This window comes from Oncorhynchus nerka, linkage group LG20 (genome assembly GCF_034236695.1).
Source record: "Oncorhynchus nerka isolate Pitt River linkage group LG20, Oner_Uvic_2.0, whole genome shotgun sequence".
Classification (NCBI taxonomy): domain Eukaryota; kingdom Metazoa; phylum Chordata; class Actinopteri; order Salmoniformes; family Salmonidae; genus Oncorhynchus; species Oncorhynchus nerka.
In genome coordinates, this window is record NC_088415.1 from 45,773,778 (window position 1) to 45,800,623 (window position 26,846).

A 26,846-nucleotide genomic window follows, 5' to 3' on the forward strand; every position below is an offset into this window, starting at 1 on the left:
AGCAGAGAGAGACCGAGGAAGAGACGCCGCTTTTTCCAATAAGGGTAGCAGGCCCATAGGCTATATTTTGCAGTTCGTGTTTGAAAGGCTGGCTCCAAGCATTAGGGGTGGGCTCTCGGTCTCTGATGGTTTTCCAGTGAGTATTTGTCAGGTCAGACTGTGCACCGCCCGGCGGTCTCCTCTCCTCTCCCCGGGTTATTTATTACCTCTCTCCCCCGCCGGCAGCGCTGCGGCTCCGGGGCCGCTGCCAACAACCGCGCCGAGGCGGGAGCGTCATCAGGGGGGCCCTCTACGGCCGAAGTTGAGGGGATAAACAAAACGCCCTTCACTGAATAACTTGCTGAAACACACAGGATTGTCTCTACACTTGTATTTCTACTTCAACTAATGTGACTTCACAACAACAACAAAAAATGAATTTCACTTTTGTTCAATGGTGCACTGAAAGATCTTATATGAACAATGTTTTTTTATAGAAAATATAATGTTAAGTATATAGCCCTACAGGTAAAACAATATTTTCCTGACTGATTGTATATTGAGGCAAGTGTTTGTGTACGTGTGTAGGTGGACGGAGGGGTTCTGTGAAAAATGAGGGTATCCTCATAGCACATGAGATCAAATGTGAGATTAAAAAAAAAAAAAAACTGGTTCCACCCACACATCAATATAGGATGAAAGAGAAAGAATAAGAGGGTGGTGGTGGTAGGAGAATAGCGAAACCATACACCCAATAACAGCCAACCCTCTTCAGAGAACTTCTGGAGGTTGCAGTGATGTCATGTCAGTCAGAGTTTGGGGGAACCCCTCCATGGTGGGTGTCTGGGTGAGGTACTGCTATGGAGCCCCATGAGTCACAGGGTGTGAGGGGGGCAGGGGTATCCCCATTCTGACAGTGATGATAGGGCTTGCCAAGGCTTTCCTAAAGGTGCGCCCCATCACCTACGCATCGACACAAGAGCACAACATTTCCACCAAGGTATTTGTGTGGCGACGGGGACGAAAATAAATGTACACCTATCAAAATGTCACCTTCTTAGAAACAGTTGTTCATTCTACCGCAGGAGTTCCCGTCGTTGGTCGTGGTCTGTTATTCGTGCAGGGTTTTGTTCCTGCCTGTTACTGACTATTATGTAGATTTAGAGACAATGGGGAAATGACCACATCATCTTGTGATGTTGCTATGAACCATTGCCTGATATCTACAGTCTTCAAAGACCAGATAAGGGATGGATTCATGATCCATCCATGGTTCAGATTTACTTTGAAAGTCACTGTTAACTTCAGCTTACTTGAGCCACTGCAGAGAATTAGTCTCCTTCCACCATGTCATGAAAGCTCCCATGCTGCTCATTCCCTCATTCACCCTGATTCATTGACATGAATGGACCAGATCATTGTCAGTGAGGGGAGTACATCGTGTGTGTCTGTGTGGACATTTGTGTGCTATCGCGCGTGCGTGTGTGTGTGTGCGTGCGTGCACATGTATTTGTGTGTGTGTGTGTGTGTGCGTGCGTGCGTGCGTGTGTGTGTGTGCGCAGGCGCTAAATGTGTGTGCGAGCTCGCAAGTCATGCACATGTTTGCTAATGTAGGTGTGCAGATAGTTTTAAAACGTTTAGGATAGACGGCTAGGTTTCTGAAAACGAGAGTGACCGTTACAGGAGTGGGAGGATGATTACAAAAGGTTGACTTCAAGCACAGAGGGCATAACATAGAAAAAGTATACAAACATCAACGCCCACTTCATTCTGAACTTCAGAGGTCCTAGCGGATACATCTATGAGCAAAGACCAAATACAATGATGATCGTATCTAGGTTCAAAGCTGTTGTTGAATTTAAAGGAATATAATATCATATTTGTTGTTGTTGTTTTTAAAGTTATTCTTTTTTATTTTTGTTTTTGTCAACAAAGGCACAGACTTGATTATGTAACCTAATTAGATACTTTATCTGCAGCTGTGTAGGCCTAACCATTGACTGATATTGTCTTTTGTTGTATCAATACTTCTTATTTCTGTATATAACGTGTAAAAAATAGAATCATAATAATAGAAGAGGGAAATATTAGAATATGTTTCAGGGATATGTGACTGTGTTTAAATTGTTGCTTAATGATGACGTCCGTCGTGTACCCCCCTTCAAGTTTTCGGGTTCGCAAAGCCTCGGCTGTTTAAATGGGCCAAGTAGAGAAGCGGTGGAGAGTGCAAATCTTATTTGGTCTGGTTCTATGAACTTCAGCGTGACTTTAACGATATAGCCTACACAGGGTTAAAAACAACTATTTCAAAAGTCCCATCAGCTGAATTTGTTCCACGCAAATACTTTGAAATATCTTGGGAAAAAAAGGGGATTTTGCAATGTTCATATAGCCTAGCCTAGTTCTGTGGCTGGTTAATTAATAAGATAGTTTAAAACACTATCTTCCTGTAGACCTATATTCCAATAAACAGTGCTTGACTTGGACTGAAATAGTGATTATATTCTAAAATGAATTCATATTTTCTAGAACTATAGACTTGAAATAGGCATGGTATAAGTGATGAGACGACCCATATTCAACAATAGTCTAGCAAATGAACCACAAAGAATTAACAGCGATTTTGGGTGACAGTACTGTTTATATTTAGGAACAGGAGTTGCACAATACATTTGAGAGGAACCGGAGCTCAAGTAGTAGAACGTTTGAGGTACCGGTAGGCCTACTCAGCTCGGTTGAGCACATGCCCAAGTCAAGCACAGCTAATAAACAATACAATACATTATTGCCTGTGTTGTTCAGGCTATTAATTCAAGTAGAAAGTTTTGCGTAATATCAGCCCATTGGAAGGCACGGAGGACAACAGTAACTGTAAACATGAATAAATAAAGGAAGTTAAAATAAGAGATACCAACATCATAACAATACTGTTTAAAAAATAAAATAAACTGAAGAGCACATGGGAATGTGTCAATGATCATTGTGGATAACGACATAATGTGATGTCCACGGCTAAGGACTGGTCACTCCAACATGTCAGGTATTAGTGGCGCGAGTCCGATTAAGTGTGGTAGGCAGGAGCACTGCGAGAACCCCATGCGAGTGGCGCTGTGAGTGTGGCGGATGAGAGCGCCGCGGCTAAAAGAGCTGTTAACTAGTGAATGGCAATCTCTCGGGGAAGTTCAACAGACCACTGTCACAGAGCAACACCGGAGCCCTGCGTAAAGCAAAGTGGCGCTTCTTCAAGATTGGGGCGACTGACCAACTCCGAAAAAAGGACACACAAGTTGGGTCAGACTAGCTGTTAATCACTTGTTACCGGCGCTTCGCTCCCAGTAACATGCCTGCCATCAAAAAGGAGAGACTGGATGGGGACGATATGGCATTGGCTGCCTTCAACCAGAGCGAATACCTGGCTCCTTTAAATGCCACCACTATCCCCGTGGTGACCCCGCATCCACCGCAATACGACCATTTATTCGCCCACCACCGTGCGTATTTGGGGCTCCGCGACTCGGCGCTGCATCACCATCACCAGCAGCAGCACCTTCACCATCACCCGGACGACTTAATGCTGGAGAGGTTTTCTTCAATCCCCGACTTTCAGCCATTTTTTGACAACGGGGAACCATGCATCGAGGTGGAATGCGGGGAGAACAAGGCTTTGCTATACATTAACAAACTGTGCCAGGGTAGTAAGGGACCCTCAATCAAATACCGGGGCGAGTGGCTCACCCCGAATGAGTTCCAGTTTGTCAGTGGAAGGGAGACCGCCAAAGATTGGAAACGAAGTATAAGGCACAAAGGTAGGCAACAGCAAATATCATATTTAAATTGTGATTTTTTTACAGTAGGCCTATATTTATTTTAAAGGGTGATACCTAATTGAAGGTTTTTGTCATTGTTTTGGTGAGTGGAAATTCTGTTTCCATGGGTTGGTTCTGCGTTTTGTAGTTAAAGGGTTATACTCAGCAATATACACCAACTACCGTGCGTAAGGAGAGATGAGAAAAGGCGCATACATCGCTGTATCTTCACAGGCAGCGACCATTCTCAAAACGGGGCGTCAGGAGTCGTGGACTAAGGTGAAAAACTTTCATATTTAGGGTTCAGTAATGTTAAAACATTATATGACAGTTGGTGGACGTTGGGGGGTATCATTCTGTTGAGTGTTGAGTGTAACAGCAGGCGAAAAGGCAGTTGACAGCTCAACAGAATAGAATGATGTTGGCAGGGAATTAAATTATTTTAGGCTACTAGAAGTTGTACCCTATTCCATACTCTTTTGGTTATTTCAGGTGGATTATGGTTGATTTGCAACTATCCGAGATATCAACCTAGTCCCAGTGGTAGACGTATCATAGTAAATGAAAAGGGTGTCGCTGCCTCAATATAATAGAATGCTGTTGAATGCAGGGAATTTAATGATTTTTAGGCTACTCTACTCGAAGTTGAAGCCTATACCTGACCTTTTTGGTTATTTCAGGTTGATTATGGATGAGTTGCAACTATCCAAAATATTAACCTGGACTCAGGGGTAGACGTAACATAGTCAACTAAAATCCGGGACACTCAAATGAGTAGGTCTATGACATGTTTGATGTTATTAGTTGGCTACTATTTTGGTTTGAAAAGTTTTACAGTGGCTCAGGCAAAAGATGGTTATCAGTAGATGTTTATGAAATTATTTATAATACGAATAATGAATGCTATAGCTGTTTAATTATTATGGGCCTATTTTGACTAATTATGTGTTATTGCGCTGGCTGCACACACAATTGTTTTTGAACCCCACCTTACCCGAGGTTACTCATACGGAATTGACACGCATTGCCCCAAGTTCTGTTGGAAGAGGGTGTAAAAATGATATGAGCCCAATAATGGATAGTTTCATATCTGACTTTAGATACAGTGACACTAGCCTATGTATACATATGTAGACCTATCTTACCACACGGGGCTCAACTAGAACTCATCAGTAAAACTAATAAGGTCATTTGGTTTGACAAGCTGGCAATTCCAAAAGTAATGTTTATGTCATGTTTTGCCTTTGGAGTTGTGATCATTCAACAATGACCCAAGTTTAGTGTTGCACAATAAAAATAAAAAATAAAAGTTTTTCTATTTCCCTTTGTGTGCATTTCAGGTGTAGACTCTGATAACAGTCTTTTATTTCTCATTGCTTATTCTCTCTCTCTCTCTCTCTCTCTCTTTCAGGGAAAAGTTTGAAGACCCTTATGTCCAAAGGAATCTTACAGGTACATCCTCCAATCTGTGATTGCCCTGGGTGTCGAATTTCGTCTCCAGTGGTAAGATTATGGTTCCATCAGCCTTTCAATTCTTACATCTGTTTTCTTGATTCATCATTGGTTTCAAATGTGTATGTTGCCATGCTGAACTCAATTGGCTGTGTTGACGAATGGGCTAAAAGATTGCTCTCAGCTGTGTTTTATTTGAATTGAAGACACAGAGTAAGCAGCATTGCTCTTTTTAAACTTGTTTTATTGAAGTTAGTAGAGGGAAAAGGAAAGAGGATACAAGCTCTTATTAAATGAAAATAGAGTTATTTGTTGACAGTTAAAAGGCGCTCTAGAGCAGCCCCCACATACACACACCACATATATTTCTGTGGGCACACATGATTTCCAGCAATTATACACATTTTGTCATGAGGTGCAGAGAAAATGTTTCAGTTTTAAAGCTAATTTTCTTGCAATTCCATACATTTTGCCATGTCTAATGTGTATTCTTGTGATATTTGAGTGACTAAAACATTACAATAAAATCTATGGGCTAAAAAAATCGAACTAAAAAACATTAGCTGACGTGGGCCAGTTGATCTGGACATTTCTTACAGGTTATAAATAGCTCTCTATGGTATGCAATGACTGACATGACCAGAGGAAAACGGATGATGCACTACCCAATTTTGAAATTGCACCTTGTGCATTCTATTATTAACACTTTCAAGAGTAAGTTGAAAGTTGGACTGAGTTCCTTAAAAATATATATATATATATATATATATATATATATATATACAGTGCCTTGCGAAAGTATTCGGCCCCCTTGAACTTTGCGACCTTTTTTGTCTTCCAACAAGACAATGATCCAAAACACAAAGCAAAATCTACAATGGAATGGTTCAAAAATAAACATATCCAGGTGTTAGAATGGCCAAGTCAAAGTCCAGACCTGAATCCAATCGAGAATCTGTGGAAAGAACTGAAAACTGCTGTTCACAAATGCTCTCCATCCAACCTCACTGAGCTTGAGCTGTTTTGCAAGGAGGAATGGGAAAAAAATTCAGTCTCTCGATGTGCAAAACTGATAGAGACATACCCCAAGCGACTTACAGCTGTAATCGCAGCAAAAGGTGGCGCTACAAAGTATTAACTTAAGGGGGCTGAATAATTTTGTACGCCCAATTTTTCAGTTTTTGATTTGTTAAAAAAGTTTGAAATATCCAATAAATGTCGTTCCACTTCATGATTGAGTCCCACTTGTTGTTGATTCTTCACAAAAAAATACAGTTTTATATCTTTATGTTTGAAGCCTGAAATGTGGCAAAAGGTCGCAAAGTTCAAGGGGGCCGAATACTTTCGCAAGGCACTGTATATATACACTGCTCAAAAAAAAAATACAAAAAATAACACATCCTAGATCTGAATGAATGAAATATTCTTATTAAATACTTTTTTCTTTACATAGTTGAATGTGCTGACAACAAAATCACACAAAAATTATCAATGGGAATCAAATTTATCAACCCATGGAGGTCTGAATTTGGAGTCACACTCAAAATTAAAGTGGAAAACCACACTACAGGCTGGTCCGACTTTGATGTAATGTCCTTAAAACAAGTCAAAATGAGGCTCAGTAGTGTGTGTGGCCTCCACGTGCCTGTATGACCTCCCTACAACGCCTGGGCATGCTCCCGATGGGGTGGCGGATGGTCTCCTGAGGGATCTCCTCCCAGACCTGGACTAAAGCATCCGCCAACTCCTGGACAGTCTGTGGTGCAACGTGGCGTTGGTGGATGGAGCGAGACATGATGTCCCAGATGTTCTCAATTGGATTCAGGTCTGGGGAACGGGCGGGCTAGTCCATAGCATCAATGCCTTTCTTTTGCAGGAACTGCTGACACACTCCAGCCACATGAGGTATATGGTCTCACAAGGGTTCTGAGGATCTCATCTCGGTACCTAATGGCAGTCAGGCTATCTCTGGTGAGCACATGGAGGGTTGTGCGGCCCCCCAAAGAAATGCCACCCCACACCATGACTGACCCTCCGCCAAACCGGTTTATGCTGGAGGATGTTGCAGGCAGCAGAACATTCTCCACGGCGTCTCCAGACTCTGTCATGTCTGTCACGTGCTCAGTGTGAACCTGCTTTCATCTGTGAAGAGCACAGGGCGCCAGTGGCAAATTTGCCAATCTTGGTGATCTCTGGCAAATGCCAAACGTCCTGCACGGTGTTGGGCTGTAAGCACAACCCCCACCTGTGGACGTCGGGCCCTCATACCACCCTCATGGAGTCTGTTTCTGACCGTTTGAGCAGACACATGCACATTTGTGGCCTGCTGGAGGTCATTTTGCAGGGCTCTGGCAGTGCTCCTCCTTGCATAAAGGCGGAAGTAGCGGTCCTGCTGCTGGGTTGTTGCCCTCCTACGGCCTCCTCCACGTCTCATGCTACCACTAGAGTGAATGCACCGCCAGCATTCAGAAGTGACCAAAACACCAGCCAGGAAGCATAGGAACTGAGAAGTGGTCTGTGGTCCCCACCTGCAGAACCACTCCTTTTTTGGGGGTGTCTTGCTAATTGCCTATAATTTCCACCTGTTGTCTATTCCATTTGCACAACAGCATGTGAAATTTATTGTCAATCAGTGTTGCTTCCTAAGTGGACAGTTCGATTTCACAGAAGTGTGATTGACTTGGAGTTACATTGTGTTGTTTAAGTGTTCCCTTTATTTTTTTGAGCAGTGTATATATATCTGCAGCACCAGTCAAATGTTTAGACATACCTACTCATTCAAGGGGTTTTCTTTATTTGTACTATTTTCTACATTGTAGAATAATAGTGAAGACATCAAACTATGAAATAGCACACATGGAATCATGTAGTAACCAAAAAAGTGTGAAGAAATTTGAGATTCTTCAACGTAGCTACCCTTTGCCTTGATGATTGCTTTACACACTCTTGGCATTCTCTCAACCAGCTTCATGAGGTAGTCACCTTGAATACATTTCAATTCACAGGTGTGCCTTCTTAAAAGTTCATTTGTGGAACTTCTTTCTTTTTTAATGAGCCAACCAGTTGTGTTGTGACAAAGTAGGGGTAGTATACAGAAGATAGCCCTATTTGGTGATAGACCAAGTCCATATTATGGCAAGAACAGCTCAAATAAGCAAAGAGAAATGACAGTCCATCATTACTTTAAGACATGAAGGTCTGTCAATCCAGAACATTTCAAGAACTTTGAAAGTTTATTCATATGCAATCAAAAAACCATCCAGCGCTATGATGAAACTGGCTCTCACGAGGACCGCCACAGGAAAGGAAGACACAGAATTACCTCTGCTAAAGAGGATAAGTTCATTAGAGTTAACTGCATCTTAGATTGCACCCCAAATAAATGCTTCACAGAGTTCAAGTAATAGACACATCTCAACATCAACTGTTCAGCAGAGACTGCATCAATCAGGCCTTCATGGTCGAATTGCTGCTATACTGGTTACCAACGTAATTAGAGCAGTAAAAATACATGTTTTGTCATACCAGTGCTATACGGTCTGATATACCACGGCAGTTAGCAATCAGCATTCAGGACTCAAACCACCCAGTTTATAAATATACATATATACTGAACAAAAATATAAGCACAACATGCAACAACTTCAGAGATTTTACTGAGTTTCAGTTCATTGAAGGAAATCAGTCAATTGAAATAAAGTCATTAATCCCTAATCTATTGATTTAACATGACTGGGAATACAGATATGCATCTGTTGGTCACATATGCCTTAAAAAAAAGGTAGGGGCGTGGATCAGAAAACCAGTCAGTATCTGGTGTGCCCACCATTTGCCTCATGCAACACAGCAAATCTCCTTCGAATAGAATTAATCAGGCTGTTCATTGTGGCTTGTGGAATGTTGCTGGATGTTGGTAGGAACTGGAAAGTCTTGTGTACGCGTTGATCCAGAGCATCCCAATCATGCTCAATGGTTGACATGTCTGATGAGTATGCAGGTCATGTAAGAACTGGAAAATGTTCAACTTCCAGGAATTGTGTACAGATCCTTGCGATATGGGGCCATGCATTATCATGCTGAAACATGAAGTGATAATGGTGGATGATTGTCATGACAATGGGCCTCAGGATCCCATCCCGATATCTCTGTGCATTCAAATTGCCATCGATAAAATATAATTGTGTTCGTTGTCCGAAGCTTATGCCTACCCATACCATAACCCCACCGCCACCATGAGACACTCTGTTCACAACGTTGACATCAGCAAACCACTCGCCCACCGACACCATACATGCTGTCTGCCATCTGTACAGTAGAAACCGGAATTCATCCGTGAAAGCACACTTCTCCAGCGTGCCAGTGGCCCTCGAAAGTGAGCATTTGCCAACTGGAGTCAGTTACGACTCTGAATTGCAGTCAGGTCAAGACCTTGGTGAGGACGACGTGCGTGCAGATGAGCTTCCCTGAGATGGTTTCTGACAGTATGTGCAGAAATTCTTCGGTTGTGCAAACCCACAGTTTCATCAACTGTCCAGGTGGCTGTCCAGGTGAAGAAGTCTGATGTGGAGGTCCTGGGCTGGAGTGGTCACGTGGTCTGCGGTTTTGAGGCCGGTTGGACGTACTGCCAAATTCACTAAAATTACGTTGGAGGCTGCGTATGCAATCTCTGCTCAAAGCTTTGATGGACATTCCTGCAGTCAGCATGCCAATTGCACGCTCCCTCAAAACTTGAGAGATATGTGGCATTTTGTTGTGTGACAAAAATGCACATTTTAGAGTGGCCTTTTATTGTCCCCAGCACAAGGTGCACCTGTGTAATGATCATGCTGTTTAATCAGCTTCTTGTTATGCCACACCTGTAAGGTGGATGGATTTTCTTGGCAAAGGAGAAATGCTCACTAACAGCAATGTATACAAATGTGTGCACAATATTTGTGAGCTTTTTTGGAACATTTCTGGGATCTTTTATTTCAGTTCATGAAACATGGGACCAACACTTTACATGTTGTGTTTATATGTTTGTTCCTGCCGACCACTCACGACCCACAGTTTGGGAACCATTGGTTTAGAGGGAGTGTGCCTGCATGAGTGTGCAATCAATATATACTCGATGATCCATTCTGATCTGCCTTTTGTGACATAACTTATTCAGAATATTGGTCTTAAATGCTCAATGCTTTGGCGATGAGTCCTGATAGTTTCATATCATATATTCCCGACAGCCTGTCATATACAGAAACTCAAGTCAAAATTAGTCTATACAAGGTTTTTATTCAACTGGCATTTAGTTAAACTATCACCAAGTACTGCAAAATGGAAATTACTAGTTGGACTACAACGCTGTTCAATATAAATTCATTCTGTCATTCCTCACAGATGCTAAGACAACATTGACATCAACACTGGCTCAAATTACTACATGAAGCACAGAATGAATAGGACAATTCTAGACAAAGTTAATAAGTAATATGAATGGGTGACTAGCCAGGCTCCCCTTGCTAGATTGATCTAATTGTCATGGCTCTAATGTCCTTTGCTGCTGTCCCTCACCTAGCTGTTGCACCGGGCTGTGTTTGCCCTGCGGTGCCCGTTTGGCTGAGCTGACGACATCATGCCATGCAGGCTGTGAGGCGTCACAGGCATGGCGTCTGTGCCAGTGTGCCAGCTTGGAGTGAGTTCTTCACCGGCGGTGAATCTGTTCACACAGGTGCGCAGTGTGTGTTTAAAAAAAAAATATATCGCTACGGAGCGCATCTGTCGTCGTTCCCAACCGCTAATCTTGAGGGAAGGGCGTAAGAAGCTTAGCGAGCTACTGAGCGTGGCTACTGGTGATTAAAGTGTGCGAAGCACGCAAGGCAAAGGCGGTTTAGATAAGCCGGAGGTGTTTGAGTGATACAGGTAAACCTGGGACGCTTTTCAAAGCCAAGAATACAGATATACACCACCACATAGGGTCCATAGAAAATACATTTCAAATGGGATGCATTGGCCCAAAAAAATGCGGAGAATATAGAAGTAGATGAGTTTTGGGGAAATTCAAAATTCAAATTCATTTTCAGATATGGATATACTAGGTATACTGAAGTTATAGCATGTTGGCTTCACTCTGTTGGCTAAATATGTAGATGCTGCTGCAGTTAAACAGAGGCACAATATATATTGTTAGGTTTGTCTGCAAATTGTCTTTTCATTTTCTAAATGTATGTCATTTTTACTGACAGAAAAATGTACAGTCATAGAGTGACATGACTCAAGAACCTTGTCATGAGTTTCCCTTCTGAGACCTGACACAAAAGCCTATAGTAATGGTATTGTTCGTTGCAGTATGCACACCCCATTGTTGCCCGTGCCTGTTGTTTGCTTAGCCAGAAGTGGCAGGCTCTTCTCTCCACAGACGTGCTTGCTTGTCTGATGGTTTCTTGTTTTCTATCTACTGCCTGGTGAGCAGTGCGGGTTCCTGTGAATTGTTGTCACGAACGAAGGCTGTGATTTTAACAAACCTGAAATTACTGCCAGGAAAACACGCTGTTGGTCTGTCTACCTGTAGCTCACATACATCGTATCATCTTATTTATGTCATCTGTGGCACAACAGAAGGCAATCCATTGTAGATAGCCTCCTGTTTGGCATTCAAGTAGCAGAAAGTTGCACAAAGTGGCACAGGTTGAAACCCATGAGTGGTAAAATAATATATTAAAAAATGGGGTCAACTATGAACCCCAGTTGGCGATCAAGATTAGAACTGTATTGTTTGATTGCATTTTCATGCAGGTCTATAGGGAATAGCAAATGTACTTTTTCTATAGTTAAAAATGACACAAAATGCACATCAGGTCCTCTCTCCCAAAATATTGAAAACATTTATATTTATATTGAAATATGATATCTTATCAATTATATTCATGTTCTTAGTATCTTATGTGAGCTGCACTGCAATGCAGTTTTCTGTGTTGTAAACTACTAAAGTACACTAGTGACTAACATGTGTTTGATAAGATTACAGATTCTCTCAGGGGACCCATTTAAACCACTGTACCACTAACCTCTCTCTCTGCTAGCTTCCTCTCGCTGTGTGTCTCCTTTGCTTCCTGCATTGTAGCCTTCCTCATCACTGTCTGTCTCACTACTCACTAGTTATTTTGTTCTGAGAACTTATAGTATCTTCATTTCAGTCAACTATTCCTGCTGAGGTCAGGCTCTGTTTAACGCTACTTTCTAACTTCATCCTTCTACCCAGCTGGCTAACAGTAGCCAGAGCCCTTGAGCTAGCTAGCCGTGTTCCCAGAAATGTAGCGCCTTATAAGAAATATAAAAATGAGCAAAATAACCTAAGAAATAGGTTAAAGAGATACTTTGGGATTTTGGAAATGAGTCAATGTATCTACTTCTCCAGAGTCAAATGAACTCTTGGATACTATTTTTTATGTCTCTGTGTCCAGTATGAAGGAAGTTAGAGGTAGTTTCGTGAGCCAATGCTAACTAGCATTAGCGCAATGACTGGAAGTTTATGGGAATATTCTAGCATGCTCATGGTCAAAACCCCAAAGTATCTGTTTAAATTACCAGAGATTCTCACATGACCCATTATATTAGGCTATCGGTGTGGCAGAGACTTAGTTTGAAGAGAGCAGAGTTGGAGCAAGAGCAGACACTTTCACTTTCTCTTGATCTACATTTTACTTATAGCCTACTTTTTAGGAGCGGAATGATTTTCAAACAGACAAATATGGCTGATCAATATGTATTTCTAGGCAATGTAGTAAACTATAGCTTAGTCATATTTAGGATGTGAATTTCCTTGGAAAGATGACTGCCCCGTGCTTCTCCGCCCATGAAGGCTATAGCCTAGTCTTTTTAATTGAGATCACACGTGCACCTGGTCTCGCACGACTAACTAGAGGAGTGGTATGGCTACAGAAATCGAAGCACCCAGAATGATGAGGGCTGACACACTTTCTCTGGAGCTACGTTTTGCATATAGGATATAGCCTACCTTTTAGGAGTGGGCACGGTTTGCAGGCAGAGACAAATAAATGGATAATCAATATTTATTGAAAAGTCATAACGTTCGCACACCATGGTATGCGGGTGTTATGCCTTTTCCTTTCCAGTTATAGGCAAATGTTTTGATTGCAGCACAATTCACGTTGGTTGAGTGCCCACAATATTATTTATTTATGGACACTGTAGTACCTTTGCCTAATCATATTTGAGTTCATTCCCTTGGAAATATAACTGCACTGTGCTTCTCCGCCCATGCATTTAATTGAGACCACACAAATAGCCTATAGACGCACTTTGACCTCGCATTCCCAACTAGGAGAGGAGAGGTAATAGGCTACTTAACTGGAATCAGCGAATAATGAAAGTGTATGAATAATGCGATTTTAATACAATAGATAGGCTAACGCGTACAAAGCAGGAGACGACCGTTTCCAAATCATCTGCGGGACAAAGCAATATTTTCATCCCCAAATTGTCTGTCTGACCGCCTGCTCTCGCCCGTAGCATGAAAAATGCAGACCGCTCCGCAATGATCTCTGTCTGGACCTGCAGGCCTCTACCTTAGATTACATTCAACAGTGGTGTCCTGTAACAGTAATGCTGGCCGACTTAACGTTGAGTTAGGATACTAGTGATCGAGTGATGAAGTAATACGTCCACAGCTATGTGCATGGAAACACTGTGTGTGTAGATGTGACAAAAGTGTGTGTGGTCTGACATATGTTTGGTTTGTCTGCTTGTATATGATATTGTGTGTGTTGTAGTGTTGAGGTATGACACGATTTGAATTCATGATTAGGACATGAACATAAATAAAATAGAACATGTTAATAAAGCAATGTTTTGCTCGTGGCTCCTGGGTTCAACTGCTCTGTAGACTCTTCATGCTCCGGTGTGTGTGGTCGATGTGTGAGAGAGGGGTAGTAAATCGTGCATGTGTATGTCCCTTTAAGCCACTCGGCCAGGCAGGCTGACTGTGTGTGTGAGAGAGAGAGCGTGTGTGTGAGCTTGTGTGTGTGTGTGTGTGTGTGTGTGTGTGTGTGTGTGTGTGTGTGTGTGTGTGTGTGTGTGTGTGTGTGTGTGTGTGTGTGTGTGCTCCCGGGAGAGCCGGGCTTCCTCCGCTCTGTTATTCCAGCGGAACCAAAGGAGGCCGGCAGGAAATTACACTCTCCTCCTCCGGCTCGTAAAGATCTCCTCCAATCAGGGGGCTCCCCCTCTCCTGCATCCTGACCACAGAGAGAGAATGAACAACACACACACACATGCACACAGGCACGCAGATGTACACACACAAACTAACACACGCACATCTCCATGTTAGGGACTGTGGGAGATTACTCTTACTATTATTACATATACATCCCTGCCTAGGAATCTATTTTACCACCAGTCATTTGGGGTGGTTGAAAACTAAAAGAACCATAGGTTCCTTTTTCAAAATCAAATTTCCTGTTTGATTTTAGTGTTGATTTCAATATATTTAACATTGTAACCCAGTGTGACTCTGCCAAGCCATAGCATTAGACTTTCAATTGATATCTGGACTAGTCAGTAGTTATAAGGGAGTAATCTATATTAGTGCCTTGCTTATGGACAAGTGAACGGGAAGTTACCAGTACAGTAGCAATGTAAGTAAATTGCTATAGATATTGCATAGAGCTGGTTACTGAGTTGATGTGGCTATTTGTTGGGACTTGCTACTGGCTGAGTGCCACTGTGATGAGGGGGATAAGCAGGGCTGGGGGGCTGACGCCTCTGTGTCTCTCAACAGCTCAGTCTCCGCAGGGGGTTAGAGTGTGTGTGTCAGTGTATGTGTGTGTGTCAGGGTTTCCGTTTGGAAAATGTGGCGCCGGACATTTTACCGGCAGCATTTTCATTTACCGGACCCATATGCATTGGGTACGTAACCTGCACCGTCCACCCACAGTGCTCAGAATGGCAGAAATCACATTTTGATTATGGTCATTCATATTAACAGAATTTGCAAGTCAAGGATGCAACTATGTGAGGTCATTTTTACCATGTTCTGATGTGCACTTTGAAGACATGAGTAGCCTAACGAACAGCAAAATCACAAGCCTATGTCAATCCACTATCCCTCATAGTATAAAAAGTTGACCTATTCTATTGGTCAGCTTGTCAATAAAGAAATAGCCTATTCTAAACAGACTCTTACAGAGTTGTGGGACGATAGATTCCAAATTCATACAACCAGTAGGCCTAGACTACATTAAAAAAAAGTTAAAAAGCAATGAGTCTGATGAAACAGATCAGGACGTTTAGCTTAATATGTTGATAAAATATAATTTTTCCACATTCTAAGCGCAGCAATGTACACAAGACAGTACGCTAATCGCAAATGTTCGCTCCATAATTAAATGAGCGGAAAACAACATTGTCAAAAAGGCACCGCACACATGGGATCAGTTTCATGTGATAGAGATGAAAATGTCAGTTCGGAATTTTTAAAGACGAGATGCAGCAACTAATATGCAGCAACTAGCATGGGTTGCAAATGTGACTAGGATTGTGCTTTTGGCTACTGGACAATGAAAGAAAGTTTATATAAACTATAAATGGTCGGATTTTGGCTAGGCTATTTTGAAGCAAGGTAAGACATGCCTCATAATATGTATTCAAATGTTCAGGTTTTAAACAATTAAGTATAGGTTTTCAAAATGCACACCACGTCATTGAAAAGTGGTGTGATGTGTCTTGCACTGTCTGACAGATTTTCAGCTCAAAGGCTCTGTATCTGTAAGCTGTACGCATGTAATAAATATGATACATAAAGAATATACTGTAAACACCTGCCAATTTAATTCCACTAAATGTTTTAATTAACCAATAGACTAATAATCATGACCAGCCAAATATATTTTAATCGACTGGTACTTCCATTAACGAATTGGCTAAAAAGCATAATTTCGCAATGGGATTTTTTCTTCTTCTACCGGGCAATTGACCAGCGGCAATTTTATTCATCGGCCTTTAATATTTTTTTATCGGCCAAAAGCCGGCTATTGCCGTTTAATGGAAACCCTGGTATGTGTGGGTGTATGTGCGTGTGTGTGTGCAAGCATGTGTATGCACAAACATGTGTATGTATTTTTTTGAGTGTGTTTAGGTGCTTTTGCTGTGTGCAGTGTGTGTGAGTCCCTGTGTGTGTCCCACATGGCACTGAGGCTATACTACCATGGCAACCACAGGATCTGTTTTCAGGGCAGAAGCGATGCGTGGTTCTATACTCTAGTGTGTTTCTTAGTGAATTGGCCAAATTAGAGAATGACTGTATCTTTAATGATTTACTTATCTACTAGGAGTCTTGCACTTTGGGTGGCCACAGTGCTAGGAATCAATATTAAAAGTACAACTTATTGGCAAGGTTACACATACTGTAACGCAATTCCTCCCTCTCTCACACAAACACAGACAATACACAACACACACACACACACACACACACACACACACACACACACACACACACACACACACACACACACACACACACACACACACACACACACTGGCTATGCTGTGTGCGTCTGTGTGAGAGAGGGAGGGATTGTGTTACACAATGTGTAAACTTGCCAATAAGTTGTACTTTTAGTATTGATGTGTTTGTGCATGTTTGTGTGTGCAAATGTCTGTGCATTTGTTGGGGTGGGACTGTGGGAGTTAGCTAAATAAGGTGGACTGCCTGTCTATCAGCAGAGAGAATTATGGAACTACTCTCTCCTTCCAGTGTGTGTGCAGACTTCTGACCTCATCTGATAGCAGAGTGGTCGAGTGATATCATCCTCTTTCTCTGTCGCCTCTTGACACACTGTGTGCGTGTGTGTGCACGTGTGTATGTGTGTCTGTGTGAGAGAGAGGGAGGGAGTGTGTTACTCACTCAACTCAGTGTTTTTCAAATGACAGATGGCAGAGTAGTGTGATTGAATGGAAGATATCATGCTAGAAGAAAAACACACATGAATATACAGGTTTGGGTAAATTTGTTTGTATACAAAAAATATGATTTCCAGACGTTGATGCTGATATGAGGCCTTCTCAAGTGGCATCTTTTCCTTTTATCCTGCAAAACTCAACCTTGCTGCACGTTCTTCCATCTCTCTCCCTCTCACTGTTAGCCTCTCCCTCCTACCCACCCTCCCTCTGTTTTTGTCTGGGGAGAGAATGGCGGAGTCATTACCTGTCCATAAAGCTCTCCTGCGGCTTCCTTGGCGGGCCTATCCAAACACACACGGAGAGAAAGAGAGAGAGACAGAAAAAGAGAGGTGCTGGCACGCCTGGCTGCACTACCACTGACCTCCCAGCGCTGCCCCCCTCCCCCCTCCTGTCCCTCACCCTGCACCGCTCCACTGGGCTGCAACCGCCCGCTCAGCTCAGCTTGTGGGGTGGGGGCAGAGAGGGCGGTGTGTGTTTGAGGGATGTGGCGGAGAAAGGGGCGCGCCTGGTTGCATGCCTGTCCTTCCCTCAAATGTTTTTCTCACATCTCCTGGCAATGAAAAACTTAGTGTTGCCTTGCCATTATATATTCCCCCTCCACGCGCACGCAGACACACACTTTTATCACGGTCTTTTCAAATGTAAAATGTAGCCTGCATTTATACACTGAGTGCACGAAACATTAAGGACACCTTCCTAATATTGAGATGCCCCCACCTTTGCTCTCAGAACAGCCTCAATTCGTCAAGGTATGGACTCTACAAGGTGTCAAAAGCTTTCCAAAGGGATGCTGGCTCATGTTGACTGCAATGCTTCCCACAGTTGTGTCAAGTTGGCTGGGTGGTGGTGGACCATTCTTGACACACTGGAAACTGTTGAGCATGAAAAACACAACAGAGTTGCAGTTCTTGAAACAAACCAGTGCGCCTGGCAGCTACTACCATACCCTGTTCAAAGGCACATCTTTTGTTTTGCCCATTCAACCTCTGAATGGCACAGATACACAATCCATGTCTCGATTGTCTAAAGGCTTAAAATTCCTCCTTTAACCTGTCTCCTCCCCTTCATCTACACTGATTGAAGTGGATTTAACAAGTGACATCAATAAGGGATCATAGCGTTCACCTGGACTCACCTGGTCAGTCTAATGTTAATGTTTTGTACAGGTGTACAATATGGTGACAAGGAGGTTGTTATCTGAAACTAAAATGCGAATGCTTCTTTATTGATTGATTCATTCATTTGTGGTGGGAAGGGTTGCATCATTTGAAATCCCCCCCTCTAACATCTAAAGTATAGAATTGTAGACGAATTAATTTATAGAAATGTCAGAGTGTCTTAGCGGGTGAGAACGTGAGTAAGAGATCGTGGGGCTCAGCATAAACAAAAAGGATAGTGGAGTGTTTCTCAAGCGCACGCGAACACACTGGGGTTTTAACTCTTTTTTTTCTCACTGGCCCTATGTGAGTGTGGCAATGACGGCCCCCTTCCCTCCCCCTTCACTCTCTCTCCCTCTCTCCCCCTGTCGTCTCAACTCCCCCTCCCCCTCCGCTAATGTTCGCGCCAAGTCGGCCCGCCATGCCGCCTCCGCACACATACGCACACACACGCACACGCACACACACGCTGAGAAGTAACGGCAGACAGGCGCGTGACTCATTAGGCATTCGTCCCCCAGGGAGAACGCTGGGGGGGCGCGTGCAAGAGAGAGAGAGCGCCGCAGCTGCAGGAATGTCACGGGCGGCTACTGCTGGTGTGTGTGTGTGTGTGTGTGTGTGTGTGTGTGTGTGTGTGTGTGTGTGTGTGTGTGTGTGTGTGTGTGTGTGTGTGTGTGTCAGCGGCAGGGTACTGCACCTTTCAGGACATAAGGCAGAGAGAAGAAAACACATTACTATCCTTTTCCACAGAGGCTTCATTTAAGGTCTGGAACAAGCTTAGTAAAATAATGCTTCTTCAATGATCTTAGCTGATGTTAAAAATACAATATTTCTGTTTGCCAGTATTGTTTGGCATTAAATACAGTCCTGTGATTTTTACAGAACAACAACAACTGCTTTTTCTTTCTGCAGATTTAAAGCAAATCTTCTATCCTTAATGAATGTAGAGGCCATGCTACTGAAGTTACTGGTGTCCCATAGAGCACATAGGGTTCTGGACTATACAGGGAATATGGGCCATTTGGGACAGGTCCATGGCCACTTCTCATACTACCATCACATGTTATCTCAAATGCTGTCATTATCAGTGATGTGTATCTTTATGTGTGAGTTTAATTTGATTTGTGAAAGTGTCATTTCATTATGTTGTAGTTGATAGAGATTAACAATTGATGGGGTAACCTAGATAGTTGTTGTGTCAACACAACAATGTTAAAGAGCCCAATATGTATTGAATGGTTGTACATTTGTCAATATTACAAAAACATTAAAGCAACATTACAGAAATCAATTACCTTGTGGTATTGGTGCAATCAATGATGATTCTAAATGTCATGTGGTTTGAACATTTGGGTTGCCTCTCTTGACTAAAGTCGCCATTCTAATTTAACAGAACCCATCTGAATCATGCTTGACTAAGACTGTATTGGTGTGTGTGTGTGTGTGTGTGTGTGTGTGTGTGTGTGTGTGTGTGTGTGTGTGTGTGTGTGTGTGTGTCTGTGTGTGTCTGTTTGTGGGTGTTGTGTGTTATTTGTGTGTAAATGTGAAATACAGATATTTTTCCTGGCTGGCGGACCCTGACTGTCAGACAGAATGTGTAGGAGGGGATATTCATAGAGGTGCTTTTAGAGGAATGATTATAAGATACTTTTTTCAATGGCTGACTGAGGGCTGACCGCACAGGAAGGTTGCCTTCAATGTGTGTGTGTGTGTGTGTGTGTGTGTGTGTGTGTGTGTGTGTGTGTGTGTGTGTGTGTACCTCTTCTTTTTACCCTATGTGGGCTGCCAGGGGTATGTATTGTTTCATGTTTTGTTTTGGAGAGCCGTCCGTGCTGCGGAAGTGTTGCCAGAAACGTTGGGAGCCCACCCCTAGTTCTGCGCCAGTGGTGCTAAAGAAAGGAAAGGGGGGTTTCCGGGAGCAGAGGGGGGTAGTAGGGGGGCTGGCGGCCTGGGTATGTCAGGGCCATGTGGGTGGTTGTCTACACACCAAGCCACAATCTCTGTGCAGACTATTGCAGTAGACCAGCACACAATGCTTTTCTGCTAAGTAAAACACCATCTTCACATGCAGGGGAATTATTATTCAAGAGCAGGTGTGTGTGTAAATATGAAAGGTGTGTGTGTCTTACAGTGAGAGCAACTGAGAGAGAGCATGCTGTATACTTCTAGTCCAAGTAGCTAAGTCCGAGGGAGTAGAGTGGAAGTAGCAGCAACTCCTCCACTGTCCTCACACAGTTGAGAATAACTTATACAAAGCGACTGCTCTCCACAGATCTGCCTGTGGAAAGAAGAAAGGAAAAAAGATATTTCGTTAAGACAGAAAAAGAGAAAGAATGCGCAGAACTATGTGGCCCTGCTCATCCTGAGGGATGTTTTCATCTTTTTCCTCCTCCTCCCCCCCTCCCTAGTTTTAATGTCTGCCACTTGAGAGCCTCCAGAAGGGCTGCACCTGTTTGCCTCTTGGCTAGGCGCCTCTGCCCCCCCCCTGCCACTCATGCCGCCACTCCTCATGGGATGGAGGGATGGAGGGAGAGAGGGAGGCGGTGTGCGTGTGGTGGAAGGGATAGCTGGAGGGCTCAGAGGCGTCAGGGAGAGCAGAGCGGAGATGTAGGCACTGCGAGAGTGTTTTGTATTGCCCCCACCCCCATCCTTTTATCTCTCCATTGCTGTGTCTCCTCGTACTCAAATCCAGTTCCCTCACTCTCTCTCTCTCACTCTCTCTCTCTCTCTCTCTCTCTCTCTCTCTCTCTCTCTCTCTCTCAATTTCTTTCCTCTTCTGTTTCTCTCCCTCCTTTCCTCCTATTCTCCCTCCTCTGCCTCTCTGTCTCATCCTCTCTCTATCCCCCCTCTCCCTCTATCTCCATCCCCTGATTTTTCTCTCCATAGAGCCGTGTTAATCTGCAGTGACCTCTTCCCAAACGCCTCCTCTTCAGGTCACATTAAAGGTCGCCCAGCTTCACTCACAGAACCCCTTAGGGCCACACTCCTCCTTTCTTTTCCTTTCGCTCTGCTCGTTAGAGATTTGTGGCCAAAAAAAACACTGAATACACCAACCAGAATTATTTCCTGTCCTCCCGTTCCATGACCACCTTATCACTCAGAACTCTGGCAATGGTAAACTATGGTTCTTTAGTCGATTCCCCTATTATGATTGCTGTGGTAAATTCGATAATTATGTCTGTATGGGAGTTGAATGTAAATTCAAACGTGTACTATGTAATTACTCACATCTATAGTTATAAACGCTATAGAACAGTAGTCCTACATGTATCAGCCTTGTCTCAGCCGGGACATGTAGCCTATTCTTCAGCATGTCATTTTGGATCATAAATGTTTTTCTGTGTTTCCTGTATGGTCGAAATCCAGCCTAGAGTCCAGCCTTCGTTGGTTGAGCCCATTTTAGTGGGCTAGAGCACTAGAAATGGCTTCCTCTCTCAAACACATCGCCAGGATCGTTGGTCACACTTGTCATGTTTCCCATTTCAATTGAATTACTGGCTAACAGTACTATCATATTTGTGCTAAAACTTCCTAAATACTACATATTAGTACTACATACAACATTTTTCAATTGTTTTCCCCACTAGACAAGTAAATACTTATTGACACCCATATTAGATAGCAATGTTTTACTTTCTTATGCTTTGTTTCCATCTTGATTCAGTCTAAATGTGGTTGTTCATTTTCCTGTGGCATTGTGTTTCATAAATACCCTCAATATTAGTATGTTTCATTATTCCTGTCAGTACAACTGACCAATGAAAGCTGAATTTGCTATGGAGCTTGAGCCTATGTGGGAACTTTCTATGTTCTTAGTGTTGCCTCTGTATAATGCTAAATGCTGTTTAGAACAAATTATGTGTTGTAGAATGAATTAATCTCATGTAATGATCACTCATTTTAATATAAATGTATGTCCCAGTTACAGCAGCTGCATTGAATTCTGTGTATGACTGATTGGGAATATTAGGGTGTTCACTGCACACAAAGATTGCTGTTTAGAGTGGAGGAGAGCTTCTAACGCTAGCTATTAGCATCTTATCACATCCTTAGCATTAGCATGTTAGCACATGCTTAGTGTTAGCAAATTTAGCACATATTTTGTGTTAGCAGGCTCTTAGCATTAGCATGTTAGCATTAAAATGCCATTGGCAAATGGAGAGACATGTTTCTAAGAGCTTCTTCTCCCCATTTGTTGTAGAACCGCGGTCGTTTGGCAGAGAAGCGCACCATCCCCCTGCCCCCCAACCGCGTGCCCAAGAGGGAGCTGGCCTCCGCCTTCAGCAGTGACGACAGCGAGGGTAGCGACCGCCCGAGCGGAGACCATGCCCACATCAAGCAGGAAGACGAGCTGCATTACAGTATCATGAGAAAGGGGTAAGGCCTGGGAGAACTTCTTAATCTGATTTATATTGGTCAATACAAATAAATCATCACCTACAGTATCTATTCACCCTCATTCCCAACATGTCTCTGGTTGTTGGCTTTGTGTGGTGTAGAGGTGTACAAGCTCTGTGCTTACATTAAGTGTACATGTTATGTGCTAACATGTAAGAAATTCATGTTTTTTTGCTTATCGTCTTTGTTCAGTCTACACTGCACTCTGTGAGTCACTGAAACACAGCTTACCCCCCCCCCCCCGCCCCATACAGAAGAATATTCTTTATAATAGTATTAAAGTAGTCTTAAGCGTATTCAACTATGCGAGGACCAAAATACTAATAATGTAAAGTGCAGGATAAAACGAGTGCAATAAAATAATTCACATCGAGGCCCCTCACTACGTTCTGATAGAGACGGTGTGGTCTTTTACACGACAACAGTTGCCGGGTTACATGGATACCACAACTCGCAAGAGTAGCACTCCACTGTCCACAAAGTCAATGTCAGCTCATCTGTGGACATTACATGCACGCGCACACACACACAGCCACATGCAGTCCGTGCCGTTGTGAGTTTATTTAGGTTCTCATTAGAATGGTAAATTAGGGCTTGAAGGAGAGACAAAACAGGCTGAAACATGCTCTGATGTAGTAGCTGTCACTGCTTATGAGAGCATGATAATGCATTGATTCTGTTGTCAGAAGACCATGTACATTATGTGAAAAATACTTCTGTCAAGCCATCTCTTCTAAAAGCTAGAAGACTGAATACCATTGCCATACGATGTGTTTCAGGTTTGAGTAGCCTACCGACAAGCTTCAGATAACAGTCAGACAGTCGCCTTAAACAGGCGTCATGAGTAGTTTCACCTTAGTGAAATTGCTGTGTGCCAGGGATTTTCTTCCTGGCTCCAATGCTCTACATCCCTCTCATTTCAACTCATGCCTGGACCGGGTAGAAAGTGATGAGATAATCCAGTAAGAAATGTGGAAACATGCATGCATTTGCACGTGTACACACGCGCATCCATAGACACACCCACACATACAAACACACACACAGACCCAAAGTTAGGGTCGTGGCAAGGTCATCCCATTAAAGTTTTTTCAATCACTTTGGTGCAATTTTCACAAGTATGTGGTACATTTTCACAACTCTAAGCACAAAAATCTAAACAGAAAATCAAAATGGTTAATGTTTCAAAACTCTAAAGCACATTTTCAATTGACTGAGTACAACAAGCAAATTCACAAAGTCACTTGTTCACTGCACCAAATCAAGCTTTCAATTTGGATGCATATTCAATCTAAGTATCTGCTCCAAACTGATGACTACTGAACCCAAATGATGTAGTATCTAGGTAACGTATATGTATTAGTTTGATTACTGCGGAACACTGTACATTTCTATATTTTTACCTCATAAATGTATTCATTTGACATCAATTTATGTTGTAAGGTAAAACCAAATCATATATGGATGTGTCTGTAAATACTACATCATCATTCACCATCAGCCAGTGTGCTTCAATAGGACAAAGTGGAAAGATTCACTCTATGTTCTACCATTTGAATTGATAGTGTCGTGTACGCAGAACTGAAATACTTAGGTTGTAATTTAAGCAATAAGGCCCGAGGGGGTGGCCACAGCTAAGGGCTGTTCTTCTGCACGAAGCAACATGGAGGTGGCCAAATACCACAAACCCCCAAGGTTTGTTGCCATTATAAACTGATTACCAATGTAATTGTAATAAATGTAAAAATAAATGTTTTGTCATACCCGTGGTATACGGTCTATTACAACTGGGTGGTTCAAGCCCTGAATGCTGATTGGCGGACAGCAATCAGTATAGCAGACCTAATACCACGGGTATGATGATCTAATTATGTTGGTAACCAGTTTATAATAGCATTAAGGCACTTTTGGGGTTTGTGATATATGGCCAATATACCACGGCTAAGGGCTGTGTCCAGGCACTCCGTGTCGCGTAGTGCATAAGAACAGCCTTTATATTGGCCATATACCACCCCCCTCCCCCGGGCCTTATTGCTTAAATATACCACAGCTTTCAGCCAATCAGCATTCATGGCTCAAACCACCCAGTTTATAAATAGTAATATATTTCACTCTGTATCTGAATTTCATTGATACACTATGAGCTGATGAATTTCGAGCAGAGAGACAGGCGATACTGTATCAGTTGACAAGTCACGTAGACAATGTGATCTTTTCCAATCTTATGTGGCATAAAAGGTATACAACACGGTGCTATGTTTTTACAGCAACCAACTGCTATGCAATACCCCTATGTCTGATGATTTGTTCTACGTTTGTACTGTATAAGGATAATAAAACTGTAACACTGACATATTTCTCAACATGCTCATAACTTGCCATTGGATAAAAATTCATTTAAAAAAATTGTATGTCAAGTTACTAGTCAAATACGGTATGGAACATAATATTTACCATCTACTATTCTTTTTATTTAGCACTTCAAAAAGAACAGTTTTGAAATTTGTATGTTGTATTTTTTGCTATTGAATTAAATTATAGTTAAAATGACTCAATTGTGAGCCTATCATTATCTAATGTATTGGTGACTAAACTTGATGGAAAACTTTGCATGAATGAATGAGGGGTGAAATGTGTGTTAAACTCCAATGAATACACAATCAAAGGTTCTAAACATAAGATAGGGGGCATTACAAGCAGGGGTCTAAAGTGCAATCAATTTGGTCCAGGAGCAGGAATTTTGTTTTGGGAGCAGAAAAAAAATATCCTAGATAGTAATTATTGTAATGATAAGACTTCACTGTACAGTTGTTTCCGAGTGCAGATTCAGAAGCATCATGGTCGCACCATTACTACAGCGAAAACGGCTTGCTTCTAGACCAACCAGGTCAGAAGATCTGACCCATATTACCAGCGCAACATTTCCATCTTCCTATAGTGGCTCGCCAGGACCATATTTTAGTCATAAACCATGTCGTGGGCTGTTCTAAAACTACTCGTGTGTTGATTTGTTTACACTTTGTTCAGTCATGTTACCTCTTTGGCTTGCTACCTAACAACCTACCAGTATATGCAAATAGTTGGGGGCACAGAAAGAAAGGAAAAGAGATAGCTTCTTCAGGAGATCAATGATCATAATAATGAATGATTGACAGATATTTTGTACGTCCTCATCACAAACCTTACGTTTTTAAAGAGACAGTGTACAATTTTCAGTGAAACGTTTTTTTGCTGGGCGTACCAGTGCTACCAATGACATTTTTTAATTTAGAGCCCTGAATACACGTGTTACCAGTTAATTGTTTTGTATTTAGAGCAGGGGTCCCCAAACTTTTTCCTGTGAGGGCCACATAACTTTTCCCTTCTCTGATGGGGGGCAGGTGTCAGTTTGTAACAGAAAAAGTGTGACGATCGTAGGGGAGCTTAAAAAATTTATTGTTTTCCAGAAAGCCACACATAACCAAATAACCCTTTCCAGGTTCTTTACAGAAAAAAAGTCAGGAAACAAATAATAACACTATTAATGAAATAAATAATAACTAAATAACCCTCTCTGAGTTCTTCACAGAAAAAACAGGAAATAAATAATAACTAAATAACTCTCTCTGGGTTCTTCATAGAAAAAAAAGCCATGGAACATTAACTTTCTGTCGTGCCATGCACAATCTTAACAGATAAAAGTTCAGCTCAGTTGTCAGAGCAGAATCTCTCTGACACATATGAGCAGTCTCTTAAAGTTCTTGTGTTCCTTCCTTATAATCCTTTTGTAGGTTCCAGTAGGCTTGTAGACACCGCTGTTTGCAGCTCTCTCTCATCAACTTCCCTGTGAAAACCACAAAAGAAGCAGGTTGAGAAACTGAACTAAGTGATACAGCACCTACACAGCACAATACATTTCACTACCAGTATGGTTGTAAAGATGGATTTTATCCCAGTAGATTTTATTATGATTATATTTGTTTATGCTCAGAATGACTCATTCAAGTCAGAAAAGTGAGCTTACCTATGTATGTTCATCAGTGTGAACTGTGGGCCTGCATCTGGCTGGTGAGAAGTTGAATATCAGGTTCCATTCTAGTTACAGCCAGTCTCAAGC

General features: G+C 42.4%; 1 protein-coding gene across 5 annotated transcripts in view; it reads left to right on the forward strand.

The window, feature by feature from the left end:
• Positions 1-3,063: 3,063 nt before the first annotated feature.
• Positions 3,064-26,846, forward strand: part of LOC115102614 (sterile alpha motif domain-containing protein 11-like) — a 100,540-nt gene continuing 76,757 nt past the window's right edge. Inside the window, exons 1-3 of one of the 5 annotated variants that reach the window (XM_029622743.2) lie at positions 3,064-3,785; positions 5,197-5,288; positions 22,554-22,729. In XM_029622743.2, coding sequence (XP_029478603.1) covers positions 3,320-3,785; positions 5,197-5,288; positions 22,554-22,729 — 734 coding nt within the window. In that variant the 5' untranslated portion in view covers positions 3,064-3,319. Of the gene's footprint in view, positions 3,786-3,959; positions 4,065-5,196; positions 5,289-22,553; positions 22,730-26,846 lie in introns of those variants that run through there. The other 4 variants (XM_029622742.2, XM_029622741.2, XM_029622745.2 and 1 more) reach the window with 4 other exon arrangements.